General features: G+C 55.3%; 1 protein-coding gene across 1 annotated transcript; it reads left to right on the top strand.

The window, feature by feature from the left end:
- The first annotated feature begins 497 nt into the window (after positions 1-497).
- ALKAL2 (ALK and LTK ligand 2) lies at positions 498-8,814 on the top strand. Its single transcript, XM_069573802.1, has 6 exons — positions 498-912; positions 1,560-1,867; positions 3,239-3,292; positions 3,379-3,459; positions 5,908-5,973; positions 8,230-8,814. Exons 2-5 carry the CDS (start codon positions 1,612-1,614, stop codon positions 5,970-5,972), a joined length of 456 nt encoding a protein of 151 aa, XP_069429903.1. The 5' UTR covers positions 498-912; positions 1,560-1,611; the 3' UTR covers position 5,973; positions 8,230-8,814.
- The last annotated feature ends 924 nt before the right edge of the window (positions 8,815-9,738 follow it).

Below are 9,738 nucleotides of genomic sequence, written 5' to 3'. Positions count from 1 at the left end.
CCCAGGCCCTGCCCTCCTCGCCGCGCCCCGGACCGGCCTGGGGCGCAGTGACCTCGGCCCCGGGAGTGGTCCCCAGCCTCGCCGGCAGATCCCCCCAAACACACAGACTCTCGTTGACTTATTAAATGTGAGGCAATCAGGCAGCTCCTTTTTTAATAGCCGAGATCTACATTTAGACAAAAACAGATCCGAGTTCCTGGTAAAGGCGTTTCTTCTCATCCTGTCATAAGTGACAGGAACGGAGCGAAATAGACTGGAGGAGAGAAGGGGGGGTGAAGGGGAGGACGAGGGGGGAGGGAGACGGGAGAGGGGCCGCCGGGGCGGGGGTGCAGGGTGGGCAGGGGGCGGGAGCGGAGCAGGCGGGAAGGGGATCGGGTGCGCGCGGAGGGCGGGGGCGGGAGGGGGTCGGGGAGGCAGGGCAGCGGGGCAGACGGGGAAGGGGGAGACGGGGCGGGGAGACGGGGCGAAGGAGGGGGACACGCGGGGGGGCCGGCGGGGCGGGGAGACGGGGGGGAGATGGGGGCGGTGAAGGGGGTGTCTGACGAAGATCCGCGCGGGGATACGAACACTCCGGCGGCTTCTAATTAAAGACCGGCGCCGGGCCCGGGGGACCCGCCCTGACGTCGGCAGCCGCGGGGATAAGAGGCGCCCCGAGGTCCGAGGCCGGACTCCGCCAGCACGCACCCCAGGCCACTGCGAGTTCCGCGCCCGCAGCTCCGAGGCGCCGCGTGCCCTCCCCGCGCGTCCAGTGCGCGCCGCGGCCGGGCGCCGCCGGGCATGGAGTAGGGAGCCGGGCGCCAGCTCCGGGGCGCGGGGACGGACGCCGGAGGACGCGCACGGCTGCGGGGCGCAGGGACGGGCGACCCGGCCGGGCTCCTGCGCGCAGGTGGCCCCGCGGCTGGCGCCGGGCAGGTACGAGCCGGGCTCCCTCCCCGGGGCCAGGGGTTTTCCAGAACCGGGCCCAGCGGGCGTCTGGGGCGAGGGTCTCGTCGCGGGGGCTTTTCGGCGGAGATCCGGGACACCGGGAAGAGGGGGCCGCCTCCACACAAAGGCGCTGCTGGAAACTTGAGCCCGGCCGCCGGGCGGGGCGCCCGCACCCCCGGCTCGCCGGGGTGCGCGGCGGCTCCCTGAGGGAGACGCCTGGGCCCGAGCCCCCGAGCCGCCGCCGGCCCCCTCTCGGCGCCCGCTGGGGACGGAAAGTTGAGGCGCCGCGCCGCGCCGCGGGGCCCCGGCCGATGCGCCATCTCCAGGAAAGTTCGAGGCCGCGGCGGGGCCGAGGCGCGTGCCGCCCGGCGCTGAGGGCGCGCGGCACCCACGGCGCGCTCTCCACGTCCCCGCGAGGGGCCTCGGGGAGGGGGCGTCCGCGTGGGGACCCCGCCCAGCCTCCCGCCCCGGCCCCGCGGCGGCCTTCCCGGTCCGGACGGCGCGGGGCGCCCCTGCACCGGCTCGGCGCGCGTCCTCCGGGGCGCGGGGGCCGAGGCGCGCGGTCCGAGGGGAGGGGCCTCGCCGCCCTCCCTGCCGACCGGCTCTCCGGGTCTCCCCGCACCCTGTCCCTCCAGCGAGCTGAGCTCCGGGAGCGCACCGACCCCACCCGGCCCGGCCGAGCGCAGAATGCACGGGCCCGGGCGCCCCCTCCTGCTGGGGATGCTGCTCGTGCTGGGGGCGGCGGGGCCCGGCAGGGGCGGCGCGGAGCCCCGGGAGGCCGCGGACCGACAGACGCTGCTGCGGCTCATCGTGGAGATCGTCCAGGAGCTCAGGAAGTACCACTCGGGGGAGTCCAAGAGGCTGCAGCTCTCGGGCCGGCAGGACTACACCCTGGACCGCAGGGAGGTCGCGGACTACGCTTACCCGGAGGAGCAGAGAGTGGGTGAGTCCCCGCCCGCCCGCTGTGCAGGCGAGCGCCGCCTGCAAAGGCCTCCTGCTTGTGGGGCTGGCCAAGCCCCGCGGGTCTGCCTGTCCTGTATCAGGGGACGCTGGAAGAACCAGGACTTGCTTGGAGATAGAACTCTGAGAACGCATACGTAGTTTTAAAATATAAATGCATTTCTACTGTTTTTTAAAAAAAGCTGGGAAATATTTTTATTTAAAAAAGGAGATAGGAATTCCATGAATGATGCCTGGCAGATAACGTAACTAGCCCTCATCCACATCTAAGACGTGTGAGTTGTTACCCTGGTCGGTAATTTCAGCGTGGAACTGTCATCTGCTATTTTGGAAATGGAAATATTTTCAGCAAAGCGGTTTCAACTGAGACAGACATGTTTCAGAACCCCCCACCCCCATCCCCACAGCAGAGCCTTCCCAGAGTGGCTGCCCTCTGGGAAATTTCCAAGGAAAGCATGCAAGCTTTTAATGCTTTCATGACACAATCAGGTCAAATATGATAAGGTCAATTTTATATAGACTGACTAAACTTAGTTGTAAGGGAAGACTGACATTTAGGAGATGTCTAAACCTTGCAAGCAAGATTCTTATGGAAATTTTCCCTCTTTGAATGAGGAGAATTGGTGGTAGTGTGACCACATGCCATCACATTACTAGTGCAGATCAGGTGAGTAAAAATGAATCCAGATGACTGTTAGAAAGAGCAGAAACAAGGCTGAAAGCAGAGAGGATGTCAGCCAGGCTAGTCACCAGCACCAGCTGGGACTGTGCGGACACAGCTCTCCCTGGGAAATGTACTTTCAGCTCGTCTACCCGGTTATGTCTGAGGGCATGCATTCATACCAGCCTTCACAACAGGTGGTACTGACAGAATCTCACCCTTTTTCTAAGTGAATACCCAGAAGAATACGCCTATAGCAGATTCTGTTTGTTTGTTTGTTTGAAGGATGATATCAGGTTTTCCTCTTAGAACTTTGAGAGACTGTTGAATTTGATTCTCTAGGTCTTCAAGATGGAAGTGTCTAGAGAGATTTATTCACTGGAAGATAACTGTCACACACACACACACACACACACACACACACACACACACACACACACACACTTCATGGTCCCTGCCTCTCTCCTGATGGTAGAGATCGGTGTTAGCAGCAGATCTTGGAGTGAGGTGAGCCTGATTCGAGGACAATGTGCCCACTCACCCATCCTCATATCGCCGTGTACAGCAATCAAGGGACTGCTTTGATTGCTGTGTATAGAAGAATATCCAGTAATTTTAAACATCCACTTCAGATCACATGAGAAAAGGCTTCTTTTGGTCAAGTTAATAATCAAGTTCTTTTCCCTTAAACAGAAATTGTCCCTCGAGATCTAAGGATGAAAGACAAGTTTCTAAAACATCTTACAGGTAAGCTTGCCCCTCGTTCCTTCCCCTCTCCCCAGGTGTTGGTCTCCCAGGAGCTCTCACTATCTGTTTCTCCTTGCATGCTCCAGGCCCTCTGTATTTCAGCCCAAAGTGCAGCAAACACTTCCACAGACTTTACCACAACACCCGAGACTGCACCATCCCCGCATGTAAGTGACCACATCTGAATCACTGCGTAGAGTAGACGTGAGTACGGGCCCTCCACCTGGGTGAGCAGGCGCCTGCTTGTGTCACCCAGCCTTGCGAACATTTACTCCCTGTTGACTGCAGTCAGGGGCTGGGCTGAGCAGACCACTGAGGATAACGACATGCGCAGCTAGTGCCAGACAGAACACAGTTTACATTTGCTGGAATTAATCAGCTCTTGGAATGGGCTGGACTCTTCCGTGCATTTCTCGAATTCTGGCCTCATGCCTGTCCTTGTATCCACTCAACTCTGACAGTGGAGCAAACGTTCAAAATGAGTTGCTAAAATGACTACTGTGGGGTATAAAGTATCGAGGGATGCCTCTGGACCATTCCCACCACCCTGGCCAAAGACTTCTTGTTTCCACCAGTAATTATGACCTCGTCACCCCAGAGTTTTACTGCAATTTCAAAACTTTGCTCTTCTGCTTGGTTTCATCATTCATTCGGAAATGCAGGTGCCCCTCTTCGTGTGGCTCTCAGCTGTAGCTTTCTGGGTTATCTACAACAAAATGTATTTCATTTCCCCCAAAAGTGGCTCCTTGTGCTCTTCACAAAACATGCAATGATGACAAGAAGCTTAGTAGCTAGAGTGACACGTGCTACAGCCCTTAGCCAATTTTTGTGTGTTGTGGGGACCACAACTTCCCTTCCCTTTAAGGCTCACAGGAGGACAGCTGTGCAAATAAGTCAAGCCTCTTAGAAGCAGTTTTCAGGACTGTCCTTAGACTGTCCAGACCTGCCTGTCCTGCTCAAAACAGTAAGCCCCTTTCCAGGAAGGGGAAACTGCTCTGCGTAGGCAGCAGAGCCACTCTGTGGAGCTCTCCCATCCCCAGATGCGGCAGGAAGGCAGGCAGCTCCTCCTGGAGGGAGGGGCAGTGGCCTCGGTCAGCGCGGTCACAGGGACAGAGGCACAAGCGCTGTCTGTGGGCTGCAGGTGCCTGATTGCAGACTCTGCACGCTCACCCACAGACCCTCCCCGGGACACCCCGCCACACACACACACTTGCTGCCTCCTCTGCTGACATAACTGAATAGCGAGGCGGCGATTCTCCTGGTCACCCAGAAGGTGAGGTGGCAGGACCAGGACGCACCACGGCTGCACCTGGACCTGGAGACAGGTCAGTGCCCTGCACGCACGACTGCTCACACGGCTCCCACCCCTCTCAGCTCATAATGCGCTGCGGAGCCAAGTCTGGGCACGTCTGTGCAGTTCAAGGCTGCATGCAAGAGTTCCCAGAATCCCGGCAGGTCAGACAGAAGGAACAATGGACCTTCTCACTCAAGGTGTGGTCTTGGGGTGAGCTCCTTTGAAGAGGAGGACTTTTGAGTCCATCACACCTGCTGAGCAAAGTCTGCACCTTAAGGGGACCCCCCCCACCAGGTGCACATCAGAGTGGAGAACATGTCCAGCAGGGAGGTGGTCGACCTCAGGATCTTAGGGGTGTGTCAAATGCCAGTATCTTCTTTGAGCTCATACAATCCACTCTATCAAATATGGCCTGTTCAGGAAAACCACATCCTAAAAAACGTGGTTCATGTGGTGAAGAGCCAAAAGCCAGCAGTCCTAGTGACCCCGCTTCCAGCGGTCAGGTCACCCTCTGACTCTAAACTGTGTCCTCTAAATATTTATCAGGTGCAATTTTGAGGAGTTAGCTGCTTGTCTACCGTGCGGTGCATATTTATTGCTGTTAATTTATTCATTCACTCGGAATTTGGCCAAGAGTATGAACCCTCCCATCTTTCAGTAGGGTTTTGTGGCTCTCGAGAAGTAAACTCTGTCTTGAGGAATCCCTGTATGGCCATGACTGCTGAGCCGCCTGTCCCCCGAGGCAGCACCTACGAGACAAAGGAGCAGGCGACCACATGAGGTCCCTAGGAAGGCCAGGCTGCACTCAGAAAGCAGCTCTTGCTTCCCTGCAGCATCCAGCCAGGTGTTTTCGCTCTGGTACTTGGCTGCTGACCCACTGTCTTTAGAATTTTTGTGCGGAAGGCTTTATGTTATGATCAACTCAAGAGGGGACCCGGCTTGCACGTGACCTAAAAGTTAAATAATACAGGGCACGGAAGACCATCTGCCAGGAAGCAAACGAAAGCCATTTTGTGAGCCCAGCAACCACTGTGAGGAGCAGAGAGGCATGTGGACGTCTGCGGCCCTGCCCCCCACGGCCTCCCAGTCACATCACCTAACTTCTGTCACATGACACTGACGGCCCCGAGGTGCCATCCTTTATTAAGTCAGCAGCTTCAAGCCATGGTTGCAGGTGACAGGCTGCGTGCTGCTTCCAGGGAACTTAGAGTGTTTAAAGGAATGAATGGCTTTAGCAGCTGCTGTGGATTTTAAAGTGAATGCTGTTCATCTAAGCTGCTGAGGTATCTCACGAGGGTCTGTGATCTGTCCCCACTTGCAGACTACAAGAGGTGTGCCCGGCTTCTTACTCGGCTGGCAGTCAGCCCGATGTGCATGGAGGGATAAGGTGAGTTGGTGGCCCCGTCACCATGCCCTGCACACCAAAGATGGGGTGTGTCTGGGACTTGAAAAATTCACGGGGGTTTAGAGACAGTCATTCTCTGTGAAAGTAGAGTTACTGTGGGTCAGGCTGACAGAATACTCCAAATGTCCCTAAATACTGGCCAGCAGTAAAACACACAGCCGCGCAGGCAGCCGCCGGGGCCCAGTCCCAGGAGGACGTGCTGGCCGAGAGCACGGTAATCTGCACACAGCCCCCTGGCTACCGACTTCAGCGCGCGCTTGGTGCCCGCGTGAAGTCCTGCGCACCCACCTGCAGGCTCTCATTCAGACGTTCATAGATGAGGATGCGACTGACCGTATCCATGCAGATTCTAGAGACATACTGTTTGAGGCGGACGTCTGTCAGGATGTCAGGCACTGATGAAGCTGTAAAGAACGGCTGAGATCAGGTCTCCTGCGTCTGATGGCTGCCCCTTCGTCTCCCGTGAGTGGAGGAGCGGTGCTTTTTGTGGCGAAGGCCACGCTGACCAAGGTCTGCGCGGGTGTCTGGGCAGCCCCCGTGGGTGCTGCCCTGAGCTCCGTCCACAGCGGAGTCCGTCCCAGCGGGAGTCCGTCCAGCAAACAGGGGTTCAGGGAGACATGCAGTTACTGGAGGCTGTGCGCCCACACCCTCCACAGGCTCATGGAGCTTACGCCACTTCCTATCTGGGGGGAGTGAAAGCACTGTTTCAAGTGAAAGCTGAGAAACTCCCGCTCCTTCATTTCTCACCTGCATGCTGTCCAGTCTCTCTTCCACTGCCCACGTGGCAAACAGAACACTCATTTTTAAAGCAATGAATGGATTATTATAAGTCTCCCAAAGAGCCTGCCAGGAGAGATGAGAATGCTTTCATTAAGATGAACCAGCCACATCCTTGGAAAACAACTGCCGTTTACTCACAAGTGGGGAGACCCGGTCAGGCCGCAGGCGCCCTGCCTCCCTGCCTGTGACCTGACCCCTGCGTCCCCTAACTGCTCTCCTGCAGAGACAGCCTGCCCAAGTGCAGAGGTGGGGGCAGTGGCTTCCAGGAGCCCTCGTGGCTGTGGGGCTGTTCCCAAGCGTGGTCCCGCTCTGCTCCGTGTCAGGAAGGGCTTTCCCAGCACAGCAGGCTTGTCACCACTGTCAGTAACCGTGTTCGTATTGGCCGAGAAAGGTGTCATTTAGAATATAGATTCTTATGCTGAAATAGCTTTATAGTGCTTTGAAAGGTTAATCTCTTCCAGTTCCAGAAGCTTTAAGCCACAATTGCCAACGCTTAACTGGTTGGTGACAGTGCAGTCAAGGCTCTCCCTGGCCCCCTGGAGGGCACAGCCCACATCCTGCATCCACGTCCGACTTCGCTCACGAGCCGTAAGCTGTGCCCAAGTGGCTCTTCTGTGGTCCTGACCCATGAAGATGTCAGGACACGCCTGCAGGGGGAGATGCTTCTTCCCATGCCAGACCATGACCTCAGCCTCTTGAAGGCTGGTCTGAAGGAAGTCGGGCTTCAGGGGGTCCTGAGCGTGGAGACCCTCCACTCTGTGATCTCAGAGCAGAGCCCTCTCCTTCTTTCTGAACCTCACGACCTGATCTCCAGCCAGAGGAGTTTAGCTTTCCAGCCCCTCTCCCACATGGCAAGACAGCCTTCCCACAGCCTCTCCTTGACCTGGACTTCCCCTCGGGTAATTTCACGGCCTCAGGCCTGAAATATTTTCAGAGGAAACAAGTAGCAAGCATCATCTCATTCTACAAAATGCAGCCCAGGGTCACTGCAGTCAGTCAGACTGCACTGCCGAGAACTCAGAGCAGACGCAGCAACACCGGGCTCTAGGCTTCAGCCCCCGACAGGCATTCTCTTCATCTGAGACGATTTCACTCCTTCAGCACAGCAGGCCTGTGGTGACAGAGCTGAGCTATTTCTCACAGTAAAAGACACACAGGAACACGGGGAAACACATGCAGACGGAAACTCCTCAGGTCTGGACACACATCAGTGTTCACCACTCAGTCGTGTCCCGCTCTGCGACCCCGTGGACGGTAGCCCGCCAGGCTTGTGTGTCCACGGGATTTCCCAGGCAAGAATTCTGGAGCGGGTTGTCATTTCCTCCTCCAGGGGATCTTCCTGACCCAGGAACTGAACCTGGGTCTCCCGCATCGCAGGTAGGGTACGTTACATGTAATCTAACATATAGGTCTTCCAGTGTGAGTCATTCTAGAAAACCAAGCCTGTCTGTTTTGCAGTGAGCAGAGCTGTGCAGCAGCCCAGGACCCATGAGAAGTGCCTTGGAGACCAAAAGGACAGAACCCACTGCCTTCTGAACACACCCCGTGAACAGAGATTTATTTTTGCAGACAGACCCTTCCATAATTCCTTTACCTTGCGTTTCGAAAGTTGTTGACATCACATGTGGACAGATATTCAGTAAATCTGTGTGCCTGACAGCTGTGCTTGCCACTCATTATTTTAGACAACGACTGCCTTTGACGTGTCATGCTGTGAAATGGCAGAGAGAGAGAGCTTTTTCCTGATTAGGTGACATCACAGATATTTCTTTAGAAACATAAGCAGAGTCAGCAGAATCTAAGAATATATTTTCATATAGCATATGGTATTAATATTTTATTATTTTTACAATTAAATTCCCAGAGTATTATTTGGAACTGCATGAAAAAAAAAAAACAAAACTTCAGTGTGGAGACATCTGCGTACATGCTCAGGCTAATTTCATTTGCCCTTTTGTAAAATGAATGTAAAGTAGTGTCCAGGTACTGTGCAATATGTAAATACTGTGAATAACGCAAGTAATAAATGCAGTGTTTGTTACAGTGAAGCCTTCAGAGTGACTCCTTACTTCTGAACAAGTTTATCTGGGGAATCTGTGACTTACAAATCTTTATGAGACTGAAATGCTGGCAGAAGTCACAGAATATAAAAGGCACAAATAAAATGAGAAAGCTACAAATTCTTGTAAGGGACAATCAGCATTTTCTAGAGAGTGGTACTAGACTGGTGGCATGCTCCGCAAGATACGTGATTTGGTAGTGAGTAGTTCAAATAAGTTTGCCTCTATTCCCTATAATATGACTTTGTAATGGAAACGTTAAACTAAGAGGGGCCTTAAAGCTTCTAAGAAGCTCCAGATTTTACAGGCAGATATATTTTGAACAAATCTGACTGGACCTAATATTTTTTAAGACAAGTGAATTCAGCAGTGAGTTTTTCTGTTCAAATGATCCCTGGTCTGAATACAGTTTAACACGTAGTGTGCTGTTGCTTCAGGCGTGTCTGACTCTTTGCAACCACAGGGACTGCAGCCCGCCAGGCTCCTCCGCCCGTGGGCTTCTCCAGGCAAGAGTACCGGAGGGGGTTGCCATGCCCTCCTCCAGGGGATCTTCCCGACCCAGGGATCTAACCTGTGGCTCCTGAGGCTCCTGCATTGCAGGTGGGTTCTGTACCGCTGAGCCACCAGGGACGCCCCGGATACAGCCTAGGGACAAAGTCAACTAGAATCCTAGGATTTGTGTGATAATCCGCACGTAAGACATAAACATTAAGGAAGGAAACTATGAACGTGAAAGAGCAAAGAGGAAAAACTTCTCTTGCTCTGAGACTCCTGAGCAGTTACCGAATGGCCAGGACCCTGGGGCAGCTTCCGAAGCGATTTACTGTCCTGGCCAGGACCCTGGGGCAGCTTCCGAAGCGGCTCACTTTCCCGTTTTCCAGCTGCAGTTAAACTTCCCCCCTTGATT

This window comes from Ovis canadensis, chromosome 2 (genome assembly GCF_042477335.2).
Source record: "Ovis canadensis isolate MfBH-ARS-UI-01 breed Bighorn chromosome 2, ARS-UI_OviCan_v2, whole genome shotgun sequence".
In the NCBI taxonomy this organism is placed as follows: domain Eukaryota; kingdom Metazoa; phylum Chordata; class Mammalia; order Artiodactyla; family Bovidae; genus Ovis; species Ovis canadensis.
Note: the sequence above shows the minus strand (reverse complement) of the source record. Positions and strands in the feature narration are given on the sequence as shown.

Excerpts from the sequence above, each read along its gene's own strand:
- ALKAL2 (XM_069573802.1), top strand. The coding sequence starts at position 1,612 with ATGCACGGGCCCGGGCGCCCCCTCCTGCTGGGGATGCTGCTCGTGCTG. Across the intron at positions 3,293-3,378 it reads GTTTCTAAAACATCTTACAG|GCCCTCTGTATTTCAGCCCA; the intron begins GTAAGCTTGCCC and ends TGCATGCTCCAG. Across the intron at positions 3,460-5,907 it reads AGACTGCACCATCCCCGCAT|ACTACAAGAGGTGTGCCCGG; the intron begins GTAAGTGACCAC and ends CCCCACTTGCAG.